This window comes from Rhinopithecus bieti, unplaced genomic scaffold (assembly GCF_001698545.2).
Source record: "Rhinopithecus bieti isolate Rb0 unplaced genomic scaffold, ASM169854v2 scaffold_76074, whole genome shotgun sequence".
In the NCBI taxonomy this organism is placed as follows: Eukaryota; Metazoa; Chordata; class Mammalia; order Primates; family Cercopithecidae; genus Rhinopithecus; species Rhinopithecus bieti.
The window spans coordinates 647152-671660 of NW_016828659.1; the positions used below are offsets into that span (position 1 = coordinate 647152).

At 44.5% G+C, this 24509-nt stretch overlaps 1 protein-coding gene across 3 annotated transcripts in view; it reads right to left on the minus strand.

Annotated features, from left to right (window-relative positions):
- Window positions 1-24509, minus strand: part of ETV6 (ETS variant transcription factor 6) — a 253423-nt gene that overhangs the window by 54680 nt on the left and 174234 nt on the right. For all 3 annotated transcript variants that reach the window (XM_017864555.1, XM_017864556.1, XM_017864557.1), the window contains exon 3: window positions 1311-1475. In XM_017864555.1, coding sequence (XP_017720044.1) covers window positions 1311-1475 — 165 coding nt within the window. The remainder of the gene's footprint in view (window positions 1-1310; window positions 1476-24509) is intronic.

Genomic DNA, 24509 nt, shown 5'->3' on the forward strand with positions numbered 1-24509 from the left:
CATCTCCTATAATGAGGGATGTTTCCTCATGACGGTTAGTTTATTAACTTCTGGCAGGTCTCCAGGAGTAAATAAAGGTTGAACATAGTTAGGGACTACGCCAAGACCTTCTGCAGGATCCTCACCCTTTGTCAAGTTACATCAGAGTCGAGATCTGCAATGGGATTCAGTAAAAGGAGGGCCTTGAGTACTTCAGTAACTAATCCCGCAAGAGGCATAAATTTGAGATCACAGTTCCCCTTTGACATATGTAGTTTCCAGACAGATACCTTCTAAATATCCACAGGGTTTAGGAAATGAAACTGAGACAAATCTTTGAAGCCTTATCCACACGAGTAATACACTTTGCAGGTAGAGATGTTTGTTACTAAATTGAAATCGTCTAATGCGGTCTCAGGAGCCCTTAATTAGACAAGCTTTCTGAGTCAGATGAACCAGAGGAGACCTGTGCTTGTATTTTTTAGGATTTCTACAGGCTACAAGATGCATTACCTCAAACGAGTCCTGCTTCTAAGGGAAACCACTTGAAGCCTTTCTAAACTGGCCTTGGCTACTAGGATCTCCCATTTCCCAGTCTTTATCGGCAGTTCCCCCACTTCTACTTTCTTTTCTAGCCCTTCTATGTCCTTCTCCTTCCTCTCTTTGTTTTCGGGTGAGCAGTTCACAGCCTGCACTCACTCTCAGGTATCACTTTTAGAGAGTCGAAGGGCCAGAATGGCATCTTTTTCTTTTTCTGAGACAGGTTCTCGCTCTGTCACCTGGGCTGGAGTGCAGTGGTGCGATCTCAGCTCACCGCAGCCTCCACCTCTTTGGTTCAAGCAATCCTCTCACCTCAGCCTCCTGAGTAGCTGGGACTACAGGTGTGTGCCACCACACTCAGCTAATTTTTAAAGTTTCTGTAGAGATGAGGTTTTGCTACATTGCCCAGGCTGGTCTCAAACTCCTGGACTCAAGCAATTCACCCTCCTTGCCCTCCCAAAGTGCTGGCATTACAGGAGTAAGTCACCATGGCCAGCCTTCTTTTACTTCTTAGTGACACAGTTAGAGCTCTTAAGTTTCAGTGCCCGCAGGACTAAACTGGGTTCCTCTCCTAAGCTTAAAATTCTCCCCCTTGGTCTGTAAACGCTTCCTCTTCTTTCCTCAAACTGGCTCATGCCAGCATAATCTTCCTTCAACTTCCTTCCATCGTCATCCCTTCCTTGTGATGACTCACTATTGGGATTTCTTGGGCAGGGTGAGGGGTGGTAAAGATCAACCACTAACTAACAGACTTTCCAAGTTGAGCATATGCCAAGAGTCCAGACTCTCACCTGAATGAGGAGATCGATAGCGAAAGTCCTCTTTGGTCAGCAGCAGGAGAGCTTTGCCATTCATTTCAAATGTGTTGCTGTCAATTGGCCTTAAAGAAAACTCATTTTCAGCCCATTTGAGCCACTGGGCTACGTCATCCCTGCTCCAGTAAATTGGCTGCAAGCCTGTTGGAGAGAGCGTGAGGCAGAAAGAAAGAGAGAAAGGTCTTGTCAGTTAGACAGCTGGAATAAAGGGAGAAGATCTCTGAATAGTTAACAAAATTGAGTCTCCACATCTCAAGAGCCCTTCTGTTCAACTGAGTCCCCTCTCCAGCCCTTGTTTGAGCCGCCCCACTGGGGGCTTCTCCAAACCCAGAAGCAGCCTCTAAGAGGGGTTCAGGGAGCAGTTTGTACACCAAACCCTACTCTGGGGTGTGCTGTCAGATTAACACTTTTGCTTTTATTTAGAGGCAAAATGAGAAAAAGATCCTTTTTTTATGTGTTTAAGGGATGGTAGGTCTTAGAGACCTGCCCTTCCTTGCCCAGTTCCAGGGGCTGTTCCAGGGTGCCCAAGGCACCCTTGGGGGCTCAGAACTATGACACGCGTCAGTGTGGTTGGAGGGTCCTCAGATTCAGAGCTGATCTGATTGCAGCCCAGCGTCCTTCTGAAGAAAGAATGTTCCAGAGCTGGGCTTGACCTTCCAAAGCTGCCAACTAATGAAATGTTCCCTGACACTTCTTCCAGGAAGAGCAATTCACTCAGCCTCTGGGAAACCATCAGGCTGGCCTCTGCGAATAACAGGGCAAAGTAAGGATACGAGGTCTTCTGCCTTTTTATTCTACTCACTGACATGAGAGCTTCCTGGTGGGGTGGTACTTGAACTCTGAGTAGGACCCAAGTGGGCAGGAGAGGGGTACAGAGCAGAGGTTGAGAGGTTGGCTCAGGTTGGCTCTCTGGAAGCCTGTGAGTCTATAGTTTTATTTTATTTTCCTGCTGTGGGAAATCTTTGATAAGTTAGAACAGTGGTTCTCAAAATGTGATCTCGGGACCCATCAGGGTTCCTGAGACCTTTGTGGGGTGCCTATGAAGTAAAACATCTTATCATAACAATATTAATTATTTGCCTTTTTTGCTCTCATTCTTAGGTGGAATGTTCTAGAAGGCATATGACATTGTGATCTTGCAAAGATTGAATGCAGAAACAGAGATGACAGTCCAGTCATCTTCCATTAAGCCAGGCTTTCAAGAGTCTTTCAAAAATGTGTAACAATGCTACTCTTCTCACAAATTATTTTTGGTCTGGGAAAATGTATTTTAAAATATGTTTGCATTAATATAGAGTTGACTTACTATTTTACTGGCTACATTCATATTTTGTAAATACCCAGTTTTAATTTATATAATAATATGGTAACTACAGATAGCTATAACCCACATAAGCAAAGCTCTTTGGAGTCTCCATTACTTTTTAAGAATGAAAAGGAGACATGAGACCAAATTTAACAACTGCTTGTCAGAAGAAGCTAGATGTTCAATGGATCTTCATTCTCTAAAATCACATGGTGTGAATCAATAGTTCAAATAGTTCAAATAGAGCAATGGCATCAGTGTTGCTAAGAGGAGCTTCTGTCTTTCAATATAAGTTACTTAAACTTGCTAAGAAGACTTCACAAGTGTGTTATAAAAATGTCCCTTAGTTTGATCCTGGAAAAAATCACCTTTCATCCTAAAGCAGGCATGCCAAAGAACAATCTGTTTTGCGACACGGGGTGCTCTTCCTACCTGCTGAAGTGGGGAACAAACGGCTCAAATGCCCTGGAGCCACTTGGAATGCTCCTTTGCAAAGTGTAGTTTTGAGGAATGGTAGTTGGCTTACTCTACACCTGTGGAAGCCCCCAAAACCAAAACCCGTTTTTTGTAGTGCACCAAAAAAACAACTACTGGGCACTGGAACATTAGAGATGAGCATTTAAGGTTTTTTTTTTTTTCTTGGTGTTTTTAGGATAATTTTTTTTTCACATGGAAACAAATGAGAATTTCAAATAATTTATGGTGCGTTACTGCTTTATGATCTTTAGAAAAAAATACAGTCACTAAAGGTTTTTGTTTTTGACTCCTGACTGGCCAGAAAGTGATGCCTATTAAAAACAGTCCATGGATATGGGAAGTACCAACTCTCTCCAATGACCTTGAAAACACGTATCTGGAATCACAGGGAGGTAGGAGTGGCAGTGAGGGTTGCCCAGCAAAATCTCCATTTTCAAACTGGTAAAAACCTTAAACCTAACTCCTTACTGTCAATGGTGTCACCTTTGAACAAGAATGGCACTGCAATTTGTTATTATGGACCTTCCTCTCCTTCACACAGGGAGTTCCCATTTGGGGACATATGTCAGGGTCTGGTCCCTCGGGCCTAGGAAGGTGCCTGGAGGTGAGAGGTCCAGAGAGCAGAAGATGCTCAGGCAGAAACAGGAAAAAGTACAGGGTGGCTTATTGGAAACAAGGGCCCCAAAGCAAATACAGAACTGAATCCCGCTTGGGAGGGGAAATGAGAGTAAAATGCTGAAGTTTCTGCAGAGGACACGCTGCAATGGAGGGAGGCGGGTGAGAAGGGGGTGGGGGATGCAAGTAGTAATTTGAGGTTCTTTATATTCTATGGAAGAAAATACTCATGAGTAATCTTTTCCCTAAATACAAGAAGAGTCACACTCCAAACAGCTCTGCCGGTTAAGCACAACAGTTTCTCTTTTCACTTCCCATTAATCTCTCCCACAGCCCAGCCCCTGAAGCAACCAGGGCCACCGTGTGGAAACCCCCTCACCAGGAACCGACGCGAATGCCCTGGGCTTGTGTACAAGAGGGACCTAGCAAGTTACAGGGCAGACTGCGGCGATCCCAGCAGTCACACAAAAGTGATCCTGACAGAGCAAGCTACCTGCTCCAGGCCACTCAATGCATTTATCAGCGTCGCTGTTCTTCCTTTCGCATAAAGAGAGAAGTAGGTGGACTCGTTCGTCGAGCTGGAAAGAGGCTTGATAAACTTTGGTGTTCAAAGTCAAGACCCACTGTTACTTGCTTTTTAATTCAATAGAATAAAAAGGTTGTGGTGTAGAATTGAGCCAGGCGAGGCGGGGAAGCCCCTTTTCCTTAAACCTACAGCCCTTAAGACCTTGTGTGTTAACAGTGTCTAAAGGGAATAGAGCTTTGCACCTGGAGGCAATTCTAATCAGGCTGATTTAATTTACTTAATAGTCATTTACTAAACACTACTGTGCACCTAGTACTGCTCTAAGCACTTTCTATGAATAGATACTAGCTCATTCAACTGCATGCTCACACAACCCTATGATACGGATTCAGATTAGGAAACTGAGGCCCGATGCATTTAAGGGACTTGTCCAAGGTCACATAACCCTAGTAATGAGAGAAGCGGAGATTTGAACCCAGGCAATCTGGTTCCAGAATCTGTGCTCTTATCCATCACACTGTACTTCAACATGCATGTCCCATCCAGATGCAGAATTGAGACTGGTTTTGAACATCAATTAGGGATTCAAAAAAGACTGAGTGAACTGACTCCTACCCATCCAAGACTTAGATCCTTGGAGACTTTCTCAAATTATCAACAGACTAAAAATATAGCCCAAAAATCTGTAGATCCCTGGAGAAGTAGATTTATAAATGGGAAGAGGAGGGAGGTGTAGGTGGGACTCTGCTTTTAATACATCCAGGAATAAAGTCCTCCCTTCACAGGCTACTTGCTCCCAGGCACTCATGAGTGCTTGGTCTTGAGAGTCTTACGTGGCTCACAGCTGCAAACGGAACAGAAGCTGCATGGGCAGAACGAGGGAGGCACATACCTAACTTGCTTTATTTACGGCCATCTCTTGCAACTTTAATTCAACAAAGTCGAAGAATATAGATGTTAATGATGATTAGGAAAAGGACAAAAAGGAGAGAGGGAGACCATTATTCTGCACCCATGTTATACTATTCCCTGTGTACACATCACGCCTCTGGAGGGTTATTTACTAAGATCAGCATTGTTAATGCCAATTAGTTTCAGAGAATATTTGAAAAGAAAGTTGTACAGAGAAAATGAACTGCTGTGATTAAGAAAGTTACTAAAAATTCTACTGTACTTCCCCCCACTCCCAAGTAGGTCACGTATATGGTGTCATATCCTTCGGTGACACACTCAGGCCCTTAAATTTATTTCTAATATTTCTTCAATTCCATGCTTTAAGGGGCAGCCACATTCATTAGTACATTTTCACCTGATTTCAGACTTTCTGAGATATTCTTAAACTAATGATGAAAAACATGTTGGGAGACAGGAGCCTGGATTTTATTCCCAGATCCTCCGTGAATTAACATTTGATTCTGGGCAGGACCCTCAGCTTCTCTGTGGCTCAGTGACTTCATCTGTAAAATGAAGGGCTTAGAGTATGTGATCTCTATTCCCTTCAGGGTTTAATGTAGTCAATATGCTCCTATTTAATTTGAATCCAAAAAGCCAAAGAATACAAATACAGCCGGGATCTTTTTCTACAGAATTACTCCATGCCCACGGCCATGACCCTGAGATTTTGTAACTTCCTGAAGGATCTTCTGAATCACAGAAGACAGATTAATGCTTAAGAGTGTTTCACTGGCCGGGCGCGGTGGCTCAAGCCTGCAATCCCAGCACTTTGGGAGGCCGAGACGGGCGGATCACGAGGTCAGGAGATCGAGACCATCCTGGCTAACACGGTGAAACCCCGTCTCTACTAAAAAAATACAAAAAACTAGCCGGGCGAGGTGGCGGGCGCCTGTAGTCCCAGCTACTCGGGAGGCTGAGGCAGGAGAATGGCGTAAACCCGGGAGGCGGAGCTTGCAGTGAGCTGAGATCCGGCCACTGCACTCCAGCCTGGGCGACAGAGTGAGATTCCGTCTCAAAAAAAACAAAACAAAACAAAACGGTGTTTCATTATATTCTAATTCTTAGAAAAGTTATAATCCAGCTATGGAAATAATCAAAATAACTGCCTACACTGGGGTAGTACTTCAGAGTTGATAAGGTGCTTTCATACAGATTACTTCATGTAATTCTCACAAAAGCCCAGTGAAGTCTGTTGCATTCTGATTTCAGTTTAAAAGATAGAAAACACAGGGCTTAGTCATTAGGTGATTTTATTGATTTGAGCAACACTCAGTTCAAGCTTTTCTGCTACAGTAGCCATTCAACAAAACCACTCTTTATCCAAACTTTCTGTATAAATAGGAATTCGCTCTAGGTTCTACGTGCTGGAGACGGACTCATAAAATGCGAAAGATGGAAGCTGCAGCCTGGAAGTTAAGAGACTGACTCAGGATCAACCTGCCCCTGATCCCCTGACTTTTCCCAACATCCCATGTTGTCTCATAACTTGATTCAATGACACACACCAATTTTGTAACCCTCAACACAGTGAGGACAGTTACCATGTCCTTGCTTAGTCATTTTGCCTCCAGATGAAACGTCCTTAATTGGTCCAAAGCTAACTCCTCCACTGCAGTTTGTAGACCCTCACCAACCTGCCTGCCTGTCTCCTCCAGAGATCTTATGTAGCTTCAATTCCCAAACGCAGCAGTAGGAACAGGACTAGCATTTTTCTTTCTCTGGACAATATACTTCTATTGATAATAACAGCTAGCAATTATTGAACATTTACACTGAATCTTATCACTGCAATGATTATTATTCTTTTTTTACAGATGAGAAAACTGTAGCACACAGAGATGGAAGTGGTGGTGCCATGACAGAGATCCAGGTGGTCTAGCTCTACAGTCTCAACTCTTAACACTCCACCATAGTGCTTTTTGTGTAGCCTAATAACAGCAAAGCACTTACTTGTAAGCAAGCGCTTGCTATGTGCCAGGAGTCATTCTAAATGCTTTGCATATGTAACTCATTTAATCCCTGCAACAATCCTGTAAGACAGGAACGATCCCCATTTATGGAGGAGAAAAGTAGAACACAGGGAAGTTAACTGACTTGGCCAAAGTCACCAAGCCAGGAAATGGAAGAGCTGACATTTGAATCCAGGTGATCTGGCTCCAAGCCCACATTAAAAACCACCTAACTCTCTAAGCTTATTTGGTCGTTTGGCAGGACATCAAATTAAATTTATGATTAAATTTTAAAAAGAAAAAGTTTCACAGTAGTTAAGCATGCAGGCACTGAACAAAAGCATGGAACCTTTATTTCCCAGCTGTGTGACCTTGCACAAGTTACTTAACCTCTCTGTGTCTTGCTGGCGTCAACTGGAAAATGAGGACAACTTTCAACCTGTGAATTAAATATCATTGAATCATAGATAATGTACTTATACAATTTTCAGATGACATAAAACTAGTACAGAGTAAAATTATACAAATGATCATATGAAACACATAGGCCAATATCTGGCACAGAGCAATCACTTAATAAACATTAGCTATTGATTTTATACTGTTATTATTATAATCACCTTTATAATCTCACTCTACATGCATATGTATAGCTAGCACTTGGAACCCAACTGTAAGAATGTATATTAATTGATACTGCATTTTATCTTATTATTTTTAACCATCATCTCAGCCTGCTGCAGTCTTTCCAGATTTCCATCTATTTCTAGCATCTATACTCTGTAATTTCACATCATCTACAGCTTTGGTAAGCATCTGTCACCTCCACAGGTTACTGACAAAGTACAGATTATATAGGGCTGAGATAGGAGTACCCTGGTGACACACCAGTCACCTCCTTTTGGATGGATACTGATCAAGTTATTGACTCCTTTTCGGAAGAGTTGTTCAATTATCAATCCATCTAAATACTCTGGTTTTTGGACATTTTCCAAGCTCATCCATGAAAGCACCGTCAGAAATTCAATGAAATGCCTTCCTGATATCCTGAAATACAGCAACTACAACACTTAGAGCAACCTTATTAAAGAGGATGAGGAGAGAGGATGAGGAGCAGATGGCTGGTTCCAAAGTGATAATGTCTTCCACTCGTAACATGTATGTTTGAAAATCTGTCCCGAATTTCATCAGGAAGTTCCATCAGGTTAGCTTTTTTATTTCACACACACATTTTCCCCAGCTTCTCTTCCTAAAATCAGGTTAACAACAGTTTACATTCTTTCAGTACAGCTTCCATTTCCCACAACCCTGAAGGATCACTGCCAGTGGCTTATCTTTCACCCCTCTGAGTTCTTGACCCTGGGACGTCATTTGTCTGGGCCAAGAGCCTTGCATTTATTCAGAACTTAGTTGACTTTTCAATTACTTCACCCATCTCGGGCTTCAATTCCCTTCTGCCAGTGTTTGCACTACCTGTTTCAGTCTGACAATCATTCTCCTTCATGGAAGAGAGAAAGAAGTTGAACAGTTTTGGTTTCTTTGCCATTTGCTGATGTTGCGCCATCCAACTCCATCAGCAGGCTGACATCATGCTTATTCTTATACTGCTGCCCACACTTATTGTTGTCTTAAGCGTATTCCATGGTTTGCAGCTCACTCAAGTTTTAAAATTCTAGAGCTAAGAAACTCTCCTTTATATGTTTCTTTTCATTAAGTTGCATTTTCATCCATTATATACATCTTTTTAAAAATCGGAGCTCATTAGACTGGTACTCACAAAACAGTGAGAAGATAAATTGGCATCATCTCTCTGGCAAACAACTTAGTGATATTTTAAGAACCCTGTAAATGTTAACTTCTCAGAATCTACCTTAAAGAAATAACTTAGTATGTGGAAGAATCTTTCATGCACAAAGATGTCTATTGCAGTGTTATTTTAATCATGAAAACTAGGAACAGCAATAAGGAAATAGTTAAATAAGTTACTGACAATATCTATGATAGAAAATTAATGCAGACAGTAACATGATAAAGAGTATGTATTCATATTGAAAAACAGTATGTGTACATATATAATAATCTCAATGCATAGAAAAATACAACATAAAAAATATTCAAAGCAATTGATACAGTAGAATTGTAGGTGATATTCTCTGTCTTCCTTTCCTTTTTTATTTATCAATTCTATTAAGCATGTGTTACTTTTATATTAAAAAAAGTATTTAAGAGATGGGTGTGGTGGCTCACACCTGTCTGTAATCCCAGCACTTTGGGAGGTCAAGGCGGGTGGATTGCTTGGAAGTCAGGAGTTTGAGATCAGCCTGGCCAACATGGTGAAACCCTGCCTCTACTGAAATACAAAAATGAGCTGGGCGTGGTGATGGGCACCTGTAATCCCACCGACTCGGGAAGCTGAGGCAGGAGAATTACTTGAACCCAAGAGGCGGAGGTTGCAGTGAGCTGAGATCGCGCCACTGCACTCTAGCCTGGGTGATGGAGTGAGACTCTATCTCAAAACACACACACACACACACACACACACACACACACACACACACACACACACACATTTAAAAACTGAGCTCATCAGAGAATATCCCCAATATAGCCTCATCAGTTTCTTTAGTTGTCTCCCTTCCTTCTTATTCCAGTAAGGGTCATGTGCAGTTGATAAGCCAGGATTTCATTTTCAAGAGCAGCCCAAACGACTCTGAGTTGTGTCTCCGCATTCAGATCATGAGATCGTAAGTACTTTTTCCTAAAATTTAAAGATTTGCCTTAAGTCAAGAAAACACATCTGTTCGTGTCTCTCATTTCCCTTCCCCAATCCTAAGATCATGTTTTTATTCTCACCCTCTCCTATCATTTCTACTTTTCCAGACAATTCCTCATTTGTCAGAGTTGAGTCCAAATTAGCAATGCTCCTCAATGCATCTTCCACCTTCTGGGAGATGAAATTGTGAATGGTTAGGCACATGTGTTAAGAGTTAAAATGTCCACGCATGTAGCTGAAGGGGATTTCACAGTGATTTGCACATGGTGCCTGGCACATAACAGTCCCCAGGTAATGCCAGACTGTACGGCCAAAGATTTCCATTCCTAGGCTGTCCACATCTGAGCCAGCTCTGCAGTCTGTGATTGGCACCCCTCTCCTCCCCGACACATCTCATCACTTACTCCAGCTCCGGCTTTGATGGTCAGGACACTCAGCTCTGTGCAGTTCAAAACATTACCAGATGCTTCCGCATCCATGCCATGCCATCGTCTATTCCGTGAGGGAGCTAAAGCTGGCACAACTGTATTTTCAGAAGAAACTGAAGCTCAGAGAGATCAAGAGACTTTCCTAAGGTCACAATGAACCTAAAGACCGAAACTCCAGCTCCAGGCTTTTTGTATTATCCAGTGAACTTCCTCTGGGTTAAAGAAAATAATGGATGTAAAAGTGCCTTGCACTCTAAAATGCACTGTAAAAATGCAAGCGAATGAGGAATAATAAACCATAAACTCAACTTCTCATGGCCGGCCTGGTCTAGCTGCAGATCCCGAATTCTGCTCAGGGCCCGCAGAGCACCTTCTGACCTCTGCTTGCCGAGGGCAGGGTTTACTTAGAATTCTTCCCTGTACTCTGCCCTTCAAAAGAAAACCAAGTGTCCTCAGAGCCCTTCAAGCTGCTTACCAGAGGCACTTTTCCAGACCCTTTTCTGCCTCCTTTCCCTTCCCCACCAGCCTGCTCTCTGCAAATCCGCTCAAAACCCCCAGGCCAGCCTTGGATGCGTTCTGACAAGCTCCACATCTCCCTCCTCTGGGTCTGCCTCTAACCTTGAACGTGCTATCCGACCAAAGCTGCTTTCTGCAAACAAATTCTGTCACTAGGGAATTGGAAGTTCCAAAACATTTCCTATTTCTGTCCTCAAGGTTAGCCTGTATCTCAGCACTAAGTTTCCAAGTGGAGGTTGGAAGGTTATACTCATGTCTTTCAGCCAGAAGTCCAAGAACAAGAACACTGTATGTTCATGTTCAGATCCAAAGTCACAGTCAATTCCCTCGAATGATTTTTTCTTTCTTATAAACTTCATTTTGTGGATTTTTCTGACTTTTACCTGGTTTTAGCCACAAAGGGGTTTTCAGCAGAAAACCTGTTGACAGCAAAACTGACCCGGAGCTTGCCACTCAGCCTCGCGAACATGACTTAGAAGATTTCTTCTCATTTTTGCTTTTGGGCAGCAAGCCCAATGTGGTGAGATGCATGTAGCATTTTAGATCAGACCTTGGGTTTCAGAGTCAAATTGTCCTGGGTTAAAATACTGGCTGCATCACTTACTAGCGCTGGGTAAGTTACGTGTGTGAATCCGTTTCCCCAGCAGTAAAATGGAGTCCAGAATAGTACGTACCTCTTAGGGCAAATGTGAGTATGAAATGAGGTGATCCCTATAGAGATGCTGCACAGCACCTGGTACACAGAAAGTGCTCCGTGCATTTTGGGGAGCTGGGTAGGACAAGGAGTGGATAGTAGATGAGCTGTACTTTGTCCCATGTCTCCAGAAGACCAAAATACTTTCAGCAGCTCCCTGGGGCCGCAGAGGCTGGAGCAAGCATTCTTAGAAGGTGTGCGACGGCTGTGGCAGTAGCTATGAAGCCCAGTACAGCGCTTTGAGGAGGGTACTGAATGGTCAGCGTGCAGGCTGGGAAAATGACTCAGGTGGGGTTGCGGAAAACAGCCTGGATCAGGGAGAGGCAGGAGGAAAGAAGGCTGAAGGAGGAGCCCACTCAGGCCCCGGGCGAGGCTGAGGCAAGTAAGACATTTGAAGTTTCAGTAATTAAGTCATGTAACGCAGTATTTTAAAAATGATAATCAGCACAGAAAATGTATGGTGATCTAAGCATCCACATTTTAATTAAAGTCCATATTTTACAAAAACGATAGTGGGGAAGGGACAGCAATAAGGGAGTAGGGAAGAGATTAGAGCAAGTACTTCTCAGCTTAGGAAGAAGGTACAGGATTCTTTGAGAATTCAGCCAGAGTTCACAAACCTCCCCCTTCAAAATGCACAGGCACATGCACACAAATATTTGCCTGTGATTTCAAAGCTTATAGACTACCTTAAGTTTATCCATGGATCCCTGGAGAATTCGTTTAGTGTATTTTTTAGTCTTGTGTATGCAAATGGTTCTGACAATATGTATCTGTGATGTAATGCAAAAACCAAATAAAGTTTGAGAAGAGAAATATATATCTCTCTTGATATTTTGGGGAGAAAACCAGACAAGAGAGACAGGAAGGGTGCCCTCTTCTCAGTTAGAAGTGGGAGAACAATGAAATGTTTGAGCTGTCATTTCTGTATTTAAAACGCACATTCCTGACCTTAAATAGGGAATGTCCCTTCTTCAGGTATCACAGACATCATTGGTAACATATTGACAGTTTTTCTTCATAGTAGTTAAGGTCAATCACTGCAAATAACCTTACTTTATGTAAAATGACGCAACTTGGCTATGCAAGGAGAGATGCTATAGAAGGACGAGTTTCTAAAGCAAAGAGCCATTAAGGCAGCATTTCCTATACTGCAGGGCAAAAGGTCATTTTATTATCAAACTTACTGATATGTCTGCTTACAAAGAAGCCTGAGTTTAAGAAGAAAAAAAAAAAAAGCAGGAAAACAGATATTAAGAGTTGAAATGTTCCTCAAACAGATTTATTGAGAAATCGAAACTGCTAGAGGAAAGTTGGTGCAAGAATATTTGTAATCCTCGGCGGAAATGGATGGGGTACAGAGCACATAAAGATCCTGTGGGATTTGCACGATTCACGGAACACCGATACTCTCCTGAGGGTGCCTGAATAAAGAAGGATGAAAATTCTTTCCTCTCTTGCTCTTTTAAACTGCACACGGACCATCTCTGGTGCCCGGCACAGTCTGCAGAACATTCCTTTGCAAAGTGTAACCAGAGTAAAATTCATTCTCATTCTGGACAGGGACCTGATCCGCCCGTCACTCACACGGAGAAGGCTTGGCTTTGTGTGGCTCAGCTGCGCCTGTTCCCATCCCCCTCGGGTGTCTCTATTCTCCTGCGAAATTTTAAAAAGCCTCTTCTCAGGATGGAGACAGTTCAGATAATCACTGAATTCCAGGAGGTGGACAGGAGGTGTGGGCACAGGATAGGGGGGTGCTGGGAGAAGGGAGTGTGAAATGAACTTTTACAGTTAACAGACCTCAGAAAATACACACAGGGCCCCAAAGGCAGATCTGACCTACAACACCTCCAAAGCATGGCTTTTCTAGTAGATGTTGTCTTTTAAGGAGAATCCCACTGCACCCTCTTCTTGTCCTCTTCCCTGGCTCTCTGGAGAATGCTTCTAAGTGCTTTCAAAGGCCCCGTTGGTTGCCTTTGGGTGTTGAATGTACTCTCCACCAAAAGGCTGTCTGGGCTGCTGCTGATTCAGCATTACGCGGGGCAGACTGCTGTGACACACAGGCAGGATGAAATCATTTTAACAGCGTTGCTGACGCCTCATCAAACAAACAAACAAAAAAAACCAAACTTGGAGAAGCAACTTCTATTTAAAGATAATTGTGTTGCATTTGTGTGTGTGTGGTGTGTGTGTGTGTGTGTGTGTGTGAGACAGACCTCTCTCTATTCTATTCTATCTCATCTCCTGATTCCTCCTTTCTGAGGACATTCATAGGGAAATGGCTTTTATAGACCTATCAATAAAAAAGCTGTAATCTTTTTTCTCACCAGTTATTAATATATTCCCCAGTATTAGAGTTGTAAAGGTTACTAATCCTCTGGCTTAAGATGGTCACTTGGAGTCAGGAAAACTAAACGCCACCACAAACCGAACCCCGTCTCCCCTTCCAGGGCAACAGATACGTAATTGGATGTCTCGTGCTGTGTCCCTGGGCTCCTCTGAGACTCCAAGGCTCATACTGGGAGGCCCTCCCTTGCTGCAGAACACCTTTGTCCTTGGCTCTGTCACCCCACCTGGGATTTTACATCATTCACTTGGATGAAAGCATGAAGATCTCTGTACCAGAGGAAGTAGGCAAAAGGAAAATGATAAATCAATACAGGCTGTTCACACTTAGCTTTGGTGGGCAGTCAGATGAATGAGTGGGGAGGAATGAGTCAGGTGACCCTCAAGTTTTAAGGGCAGACTCCCAAGTAGGTGGCAGGGGTCCCGGAGGCAGGATGGTAGAGGTGCCAAGAGGTAGGAGCCCTCACTCCCTTCGGCCCGTCATCACTCATGGCTTACGGTTCTTCAAAGGTGCTTTTCATTCTGTGCTGGAAAAGGTATGAGTGTTACAATATAGATGCGAATATTCTGAGTTCTGGAGAAAGGCCGATGTCTGCTTTTTAACTTTGACATAGGAGCCAGGAAAATCTGTGAAGAGCATGAGTGGCCCATCATAGATGGAGCAAGTAATGCTAATCCACTAAGTACAAAAATGCTCCCTTGGGGTTGGGCAGAGTGCGAGATGGGGTGAGGTCTCTGGGTGGTCTGCAGGCTGGCCTCCTGCTATCCTACTATTTGTAAAAGCATGCTGTTGGCCAGGTCCTGTGGCTCACACTTGTAATCTCAGCACTTTGGGAAGCCAACGTGAGAGGATTGCTTGAGGCCAGGAGTTTGAGACCAGCCTGGGCAACATAGCAAGATCCCCATCTCCTTGAAGAACAAAATAAATCAGCCAGGTATGGTAGTGCATGCCTGAAGTCCCAGCTACTCAGAAGGCTGAGGTGGGAGAACTGCTTCAGCCTAGGAGTGGCTGCAGTGGGCAATGATTTTACCACTGCACTCCAGCCTGGGTGACAGAATGAGGCTCTGACTTTATATATACATATATAAAGTCATGCTTTCCACTTTTGTTGGCAAGAATTGCTAACTTGATGGAAATATTTAAAATTTCTCTTAACCACGTTATAATAAAATGAAAAAACAAAATTCAAATCCTGTTTTTGTCAGTTACTAGCTCAGTGACTGGAGAGGGCTGGATGTTGGCTGCCAAATAGAAATGTCCACGTCCTAATCCCCAGAACCTGTGAATAAGACCTAATTTGAGAATGGCTCTTTGCAGATGTCATTAAGGATCTCAAGATGATGCAGGTGGGCCCCAAATCCAATGACAGGTGTCCTTATATGGAAACAGAAGAGAGACGCAGGGGAGAGGAGATGGCCATGTGAAGGCAGGGGCAGAGACTGGAGCGATGCAGACGAAAGCTTCCTTTATGGTTTTTTTTCCCCCCAGAGACTCCTATTACCCACATGTTGAAATTTCTTTGTGTTTCTTCAATATTTGTCACTTTTTCTTGAGTTGTTTTTAAAACCTTTCTTGTTTCTTCATTTTAAAAAATTTCCTGCTTCCCCATTGTGTTTCTCTTTTAAAAAATCACCTTTTGTAAAGATTCATCTTGTATTCTTACTAGTTTACTCTTGATTTCTGAAATTATTTTTATTTTACTTTTAACTCTTTCCAGAGTTCTGTCATCTCATTTGGAAGTTTTTCTAATTCTGATTGATGTTGTGTTTGCCCCACGCTTCATATCTTTTTCTTACCTTTTAGCTCATTTAGAGGTAAGTACAGTTTTGAATTGTTCTAAAGGCATGTTGTTTTGGCATGCTTTCTTTAGGGATGCTATTCTGCTCCTTCTATTCCTTTATCTTATAAAAACTTTGTGTGGGATTTGACCTCACTACTTTTCTGTTGCTCATTTTCATCTGTAGACAGTTTTCCTAAATTTTCACGAAATGGCATGGTTCCAGCCTTAGCAAGCCCTCTCTTCTATTGTTTTCATGTAGCATTCAAATAAATGGCAGCTGGCTTTCTGAAATCTCCTGCTTCTGTTTCCTTTGGGAGACCTTGCATCTAAGTCTCTGCTGCCCCTATCCTTTTCTTTCTCTCTCTCTTTTTTTTTTTTTGAGATGGAGTCTCGCTCTGTCGCCCAGGCTGGAGTGCAATGACACGATCTATGCTCACTGCAACCTCCACCTCCTGGGTTCAAGTGATTCTCCTGCCTCAGTCTTCTGAGGAGCTGGGATTACAAGCATGTGCCACCACGCCTGGCTAATTTTTGTATTTTTAGTAGAGACGGGGTTTCACCATGTTGGTCAGGCTGGTCTCGAACTCCTGACCTCAGGTGATCCACCTGCCTTGGCCTCCCAAAGTACTGGGATTACAGGAGTGAGCCACCATGTCTGGCCATCCCTAACCTTTTCAATGTGCCTCCACTCCCAGCAGCTTCTCCACAGCTATCTTGAAAGCTGGCCATCAATGTGGCTGCTCAGTTGCAGAGTTCACAGAGACCAGAGAATTAGACCTCCTCGAGGCCACTTGCCATAGGAATGAGTAAAACCACTCCCACTTCCAGGCTTTCTGGTGAATACCTCTTGGCTATTTTTGGGTTTTCCCTGTTCCAAAGGCTACCAAAAGTCCCATTAAGGTGGGACTTGGAGATGTCTTGTCACTGGGTTTTGGTTTTGCTATTGAGTTGCTCTGCTCTTCCACGGGGATTTTGAAAATTATACTGCTGCCGGTGCTGTCCTCCCAGACTCTGTCACTGAAGACTTCATGCTGGGAAACACAGAGCCCCTTGGCGTCTCATAAAAAAGAGCTCCCATCTTCTGGTTCTCCTAGTGAATCACTGCTGGCTTTTGTGGCAGTAAGTGAAAGAAATGTGATAATTAATCTAAGGGGTCTCTGGCCCCACCAAAGGGGGTTACAGACCAAAGTGCAGGAACCACTACACTCCAGAAACAGAGACACCCACCAGAGGGGATACACAGGAAGAATCAAATGGCTGTGAGCCTCAAAGGGCACTGGCCGTCAAGGCGGGATGAATGGCTTCTCCTACTGAAAGAACTAAGGAACGATTCTAGCGAACATAAAACATCGAAATAGAAGGAATTTCTGGTTACACCTGTAATCCCAGCACTTTGGGAGGCCGAGGCAGGTGGATCACAAGGTCAGGAGTTTGAGACCAGCCTGGCCAACACAGTGAAACCCGCCTCTACTAAAAATACAAAAAATTAGACTAGCCTGGTGGTGGGCACCTGTAATCCCAGCTACTTGGAAGGCTAAGGCAAGAGAACTGCTTGAACCTGGGCGGCGGAGGTTGCAGTGAGCCAAGATCGCGCCACTATACTCCAGCCCGGGTGACAGTGCCAGACGCTGTCTCTAAAAAAAAAAAAAAAAGGAATCTCTAGTGGGGATTACAACAACAGTAAACACACAGCCTTTTACTGTCTTTCCATATCTCCTATCACCGAAAGTCAAGACGTCCAGATGTCAGAACTATGACATTTTTAACAATTCACAAAAGTATGAGTGACTCAGCCTGTCAGACATCTCAGCAATCCTAGATCGTGGTGGAGACCTCCCCAAGTTAGTCTTTCCCAAGTTCAGTGATGAACTGCAGCTTCAAGGAAATACGGAGATAGAGTCGAAGATTTCCCCACGCAAGCCCTTAGAAGGAGGGAGCCAGCTGCTTATCTCAGACAGAGCTCTACAAAACCAATGAGGTGTGTGCACGCCAGAGGCCCTGCAGGTGCAGTTGGTCTTGCTGTCAGCTCTGACTTTGCTTTCCTGCTTGTGGCAGCCTCCTTTCTCACTGGTGTCTTGTCTGTTTGGAAGACTGGACTCATCCCTGACACGTCAGTCTTGTCGGAGGATGCTGTCATGCACTGATAATTTTTAAAAATGGCTTTTTTAATGCAGCCCTTGGAAACTTTGCAAGAAATGTATTGATTTGAAATACTCAAGCTGAATTATTGAGCTTTGGCAAAGGGAAATAAATCTTTCCCATTCCTCCATGCCTGTTGCCAAGCCCAGCTTCCAGGAAGCAATGGCTGTCCTTTCTGGAAATGAAGCAAAGCTCAAACATTCTATCACTTTCCCTTTACTTCCCCCACTCCCTCTTCTCTTCACTGGCAATTCACTGACAAAAGCACTTTACATTCATTGCTCATTTGCCTGAATAGGCATCCGAATTAGTAATGCCCAAATTAGTAACGCCTGGCTGAGGCGGCTTCCTAAATAATGAGGCCTGATCATTTTGGCAGACCCGGAGGCCCGTGGAAAGCAAGCTTGCAGCACGACGTTAGGTTAAACACTCTTCCAGTTTTATAACCAAAATTTCTCCTACAGACCTGGATGTGAACAGTACAGGGTATATGTTTGCTGATGCTACAGATGAATAAGACCAGGAGCTAGAAATGGGGGAGAAAGGTAGGGAGAGTGTGCGGGAAAGGGGACGTATGCTGGAGAGTTCTAACGCACAACGCAGGATTAACAAAAACTTCCTGACATCTGCTGTTTCTTTCATTTCAGGCTGAATGATCATCTCACCTGGCGATGTGCCAGGGGAATTCCCATCATTACCATCAAAACACAGTTGGGTCTAACTGCTGAGTTCTCATTTTATCCACCTCTCTGTTCACTCACCCACTCACCCATCCGTCTAACCTAGGAGGTACCCACTATGCTTCATGTCCCGGATTAGGTGCAGGGCACATCAAGGTGAATGAGACTGGATTTTGAGGTCTGGAAGGGAAGAAAGGAAAGTAAAGAGACATTTTCAAGTTAGTGCATTCGTGCATGGCCAGGGAAGACTTTCTCAACTGGATGGGCTAATAGCTTTCCAGGCAGAGGAACAGCAGATGCAAGGCCCGGACACATGAAAGAGCACAACTAGTTTGGGAAATGTTGAGTAGTTCAGTAGGATTAGGACATGAGATACATGTGAGTGTGTGTTCAAATGGGGGTGAGGGTGGGAGGTGACAATGCATCTCCATGTTTGTTTTTAAGAGACAGACTCTCACTCTGTTGCCCAGACAACAGAGTTGTCGTACAGTGGTAGGATCATGGTTCACTGCAGCCTTGACCTCCTGGCTTCAAGTGATCCTCTTGCCTCAGCCTTCCAAGTGGTTAGGACTACAAGTGAGCCACCATGCCCAGTTAATTTAAAAAACATTTTTTTTTAAGAGATGGGGTCTTGCTATGTTGCCCAGGCTGGTCTCAAACTTTAGCCTCAAGCAATCCTCCTGCCTCAGACTCCCAAAGTGCGGGGATTACAGGCATGAGCCACTGTGTCTGGTCAACATCTCCATTTTGATGCTTAATAGGCATGTTAGGCTTAATGCATGCCAATCAACCTCCAGATGTCACTCATCTAAATCTGCTATTCTCAACCTTTCCCATCGCAGAGAAGGCAAACTCCATTCTTTCTGTGGCCAAGACCCCACACCTTCCAATCACCCTTATTCCCTCCTTCCCTCCCTCCCTCCCTCCCTCCCTTCCAGACGGACTCTTGCTCTGTCGCCCAGGCTGGAGTGCAGTGGTGCCATCTCAGCTCACTGCAAGCTCCGCCTCCCAAATTCATGCCATTCTCCTACCTCAGCCTCCCGAGTAGCTGGGACTACAGGCACCTGCCACCACGCCTGGCCCCTTGTTTCTTCTTTTACACCCCCTTCTGGTCCCTTGGTAGGTGCTATTGGCTCTGCCTTCCAAATGTATCCAGCTCTGCCCACTTCTGCCACCTCTGCTGCTACTACATTAGTCCCAGCCACCATCCGCTCTTGCCTGGATCATTGTTACTGGTCCCTGACTGGTCTCCCAGCTTCCACTGTTCCTTCCCTACATCTATCCTTCAACGAGCTGACCAGAGAGATTCATTTCAAATCACATTTGCTCCTCTTAGTTTGGTAAATTATCATCATGTCACCTCTGCCCAGAATCCCCCATGTGGCTTCCTCTCTCATACACATTCATGCCAAGGTCATTTTACAGTGAGCTTCTGGGCCCATACATGACCTGGACCTGGTCTGTACCCAAGCCCCCACCATCCTTTCCTGCCACCATTCACTTTCCCTCCTTCATTCTGCTCATGGCCACACTGACCTCTCTGATGTTTCCTCAGACCTACCAGGAACTATTCCCACCTCAGGGCCTTTGGACTTGCTGTTCCTTCAGCTGATATTCTTCTCCTAGACATCCTCACTTCCTTCAAGTCCTCCCTGGACACTCCTTCTAACATCACATATCTGTTCTCAGACTCCCCCTTATCTTCTTTCTTACTTATTTTTCTCTTAGCATTCATCCCTAATCTAGCTACCTAATAATTTTACTAATCATCCTGTTTCTTACTCATTGTCTTCATTAGCATGTGAACGGACCTTTGTTTGGATTCCTGCTATATCCCCAGTGTCTCAGGCAGCTTCTGGCCCAGTTTCAGTACTCAATCAATGTTTCTGAATGGATGAGAAGCTGTGGCACATGACAGAGACAGTGCAGCGTATTGCTGAGTGTGGGCCTGGAGTCAGGTTTCCTGGGTTTGAATCTTGGTTCTCCAACTTCCTAGCTCTGTGACCTGGTTCAAGGTGCTTACCTTTCTGTGCCTCGATTTTCTCCACTGTAAAACTCGGATAGTAACAGGACCTATGTCAGGAATTGTGAGCATTAAGTACGCTGACATAGGTGTAAAGTTCTTAGAACAGTGCGAGGTATGGATTGTGAACTTGATAAGTGTTAGCTATTATTAGGAAGGCCTTGTCTGCTGTACTAAGGAGTTAAGGCTTTATCCTAAGGCTACAAGGAGTCACTGGAGAATTTTAAACAAGGGCATAACATAATCAGATATTGTTTTCAAAGGATCACTCCAGCTGCAGAGTAGAGAATGAATTAGAACAGGGCAAGACTGGTACAAGGCGGCCAGTCAGAGACTGTTGCAGAAATGGAGATGACAGATATTGTTAGCCTGAACTAAAGCAGAAGGGATGGAGAAAGGATGGGCTGAAGACACTATGGGGTGGAACTGATGGAACTTAAGAGATTAATTCAATGTGGAGGAAGCAGTCAATGACAAATCCAGGCTCCTGATTCCTGAAACTAGGTGAATGGAGGGGCCCACCCATCTCATCCCACAGAGGATGGACTGGCGGGGGATATATTCAGCTTTGTTTAATGTGAGGTAACTGTACAACATCTAGGTAAAGAGGCCCAGTAGGCAGTTGTATACATGCATCTGTTATTTAAGAGAAAGGCCCAGGCTAGAGATAAAAAAATATTTTGGAAGTCCCCATAGCACTGGTGATTGTTGAAGCCATTGGAGTAGGTGAGTTTTCCAGAGGAAAACATTTAGGCAGCAGGCAACTTAGAAAAGGTGTATTCTTAAAGGAGGGGACACCAGGGGACAAGTCAGGGGACAAATCAGAGGACAGTGGTATTTGTAAGCCAGGAGAGTTTTGGGCAGCAGATGCCAGATGGATCTGGCATTTGGGGACTATAGCCAGAGCAGAGGGGCAACAGGCACAGAAACCAGATCACAATGGGTTGAGGCACTAATGGGAGGTGAGGAGGAGGCGCCCATGTGGAGAACTCTTTCGAAAACTTGGCTGTGAGGAAACAGATTTGTGGTAGTGAAGAGAGATTTGCAATCCAAGTGGGTTTCTTTAAAGATGGAATGGAACTAAGTGCAAATGAGAAAGAGGCTGAGTGTGGAGGAGGGGAGAAGCCAACTGGGGAGGCTGAGGCAGAGGAGCTCAGGGGAAGGAACCTCTGTAAAGAGGGGAAGGATGCCTCTTCCACTGGTGAGATGGTGAATGCATGCGAGTAGGGTAGGCTGAGGGCCAGGAGGGAGGAGCAGGGTGACAGCTGATCCCTCTGCAGGAGGAGGCGAGGCTGCTTGGGAGCCTGCAGAGGAGGGGTGAGACAATAGGTTAGAAAAGGGCTGCAGGGGCAGGAGGTACCCCAGGACCAGGGACACCCCAAGGCTTGAGAAGCAGCATGAGTGCCAAGTGGAGGCAAGAGTACTGACCAAAGTGAACACGGACATTTCTACTCTCCTTGGAAAGCACAGATTTTAGGCTCAGAGATACCAAGCTTCATATTGTAACTGGTATAAAACCCAAACCACACCAAATATTCAGTGAGAACATACAGTGTGCTCAGAGAAATTTTCCTTAAGAACCATTCCCATTGCTTTTTTTTTTTTTTTTTTTTTTTTTTTTTTAAGAGAGAGTCTCTCGCACTCTGTCACCCAGGCTGGAGCGCTGTGGTACAATCCCAGGCCATTGCAACCTCCGCCTCCCAGGTTCAAGCGATTGTTGTGCCTCAACTTCCTGCATAGCTAGGACTACATGCATACCTCACCACACTCAGCTAATTTTGTTATTTATTTACTTTTGGTAGAGATAGAGTTTCGCCATGTTGGCCAGGCTGGTCTCAAACTCCTGGCCTCATGTGATCTGCCCACTTTGGCCTCCCAAAGTGCTGGGATGACAGGTGTGAGTCACTGCGCCCGGCCCCAATGCTCTTTTGAATAAAACCTTCACAACTCCCCAGCAAGGGCACATAGAATAAAACCTCACTCTTCAAAGAGGCATTCAACATCCTCACCACCTGCCCCAAAGCCCTTTCCCAGACCTTTTTTCCCAGCACTCTCCATATCTGCCTTCGTCCAGATACACACCCCCCAACACCCCTCCCTGCCACCCCGCAGCTTTTGCTCACACACTTGCTTCTGTCTGGAACATGCTTTTTTCCTCCCTCCTTGTATGTGGAAACTCACATCTTCTTTAAGGCCTGAAACGAAAGTCACTCCTTCCAGGAAGCCTCCTTCTAAAATGTCCTTCCTCCTGTCTTTTGCTTCCAGAGAACTTTGAAGATGGATACGGAATTTCTAGGACGCCGTGTTAAATTAGAGTTATGAGTGCATATGTCTTTTTTCCCGCTAGGCAGTGAGCTCTGAATGCAAGCCTAATTATGTTTGACTTTGTACTCCCCACAGAACCCTTTCCAGTAAGAGTTCATGCTCTTGAGCTGGCATGGGGCTGGCCAGGCCTCGGGGTGCTGTCTGTGGCGAGGGAAAAAAAGATGGCTTTTGAAAAGCAACAATGATTTGTGTATTAAAATGGAACGTACACTACAAGTATTGTCTTTCCGGCTAGAAACGTACATGATTAGTTAAGTAGGCATTCAGATCATTAGTGGAAATTAGTCCTTCGCAAAGCATAAGACATTTTTTACCCTGATCAATTGATGTATTTTTTGGTTCTTATTCCTTCCTAAATTTTCCTTGTTTGGTATCTTAAAACATTTTCTTCCTGCTATGCCTCATCATGAACTTCTATTTCTTGAGCTTTCATAATACAGTACAGCAGAGGCTATAGGAACGTCACACAAACAGGATCTCTTTTCTTCTAGGAGAATAAGTACTGAAAGATATTGAAAGAATATTAACTTCTGGCACTTCCATTTCATCTTCACAACAGCTCTGGAGGGTGGATATTGCTGTTCCCATTTTCCAGTGAGAAAATGCAGACACAGTCAGAGAAGTTCACTAACTTGGGAAGGTCCTGAGTCCAGTGAGTGCTGGAACCGGGGTCTGCAGACCAGCCTGTTTGACTCCAAAGTTCAGGTTCCCTCACCATGTTCACAGCACATCACCAGAGGCTTCTAAAGGCTGGAAAGCATTGCTTCCTCCCTTCCATCCACCCCACTATGGTAATGGCATGTGCTATTCCTGGTTTGGGACTGTGCACATCCTAACTAGGCTGTGAGTCTAATGGAAGGATGAAGGAAGCTGGTATTTGGTCCAAGTTCCCATTTGCTATAGGAAAATATTGAAGAAAAGTGGGAGATAATTTATTTAAAATTGTCAACTGCAGTGAGGACCCTTCAGCCACCTCCCCCCCAACCTTCCTAACTCAGCTCTCTATCGTGTGGTGCTCCCACCACCCCACCCTTCCTAACTCAGCTCTCTGTCGTGTGGTGCTCCCATCATCCTTCAGCTTAGCTGGAGAAAGATGGCTGACTGCAGGCACACTGACGGAAAGGGAGCCAGGCAGATTTCCAATTCCACATTCCTTAGTCTCTATATACGTTAAGGTCTCTCCTCTATCCAATAAAACTAAAAGGATCAGGGAGCTGAGAACCAAGTATGAGGTAATGATCTTTTAAAACATAAAGCTGCCCGAGCACAGCGGCTCAGGCCTGTAATCCCAGCACTTTGGGAGGCCAAGGCAGGCAGATCACGAGGTCAGGAGATCGAGACCATCCTGGCTAACATGGTGAAACCCTGTCTCTACTAAAAATACAAAAAATTAGCTGGGCGTGGTGGCGGGTGCTTGTAGTCCCAGCTATTTGGGAGGCTGAGGCAGGAGAATGGCGTGAACCTGGGAGGTGGAGCTTGCAGTGAGCTGAGATGGTGCCACTGCACTCCAGCCTGGGTGACAGAGCGAGACTCCGTCTAAAAAATAAAAAATAAAAATAAAACCAATTATGTTTTTGCTTAAACATTTTCAGAGGCTTCCCAGGGTCTCCTAAACTCCTGCTTAACTTCCCACCTCGCCCTCT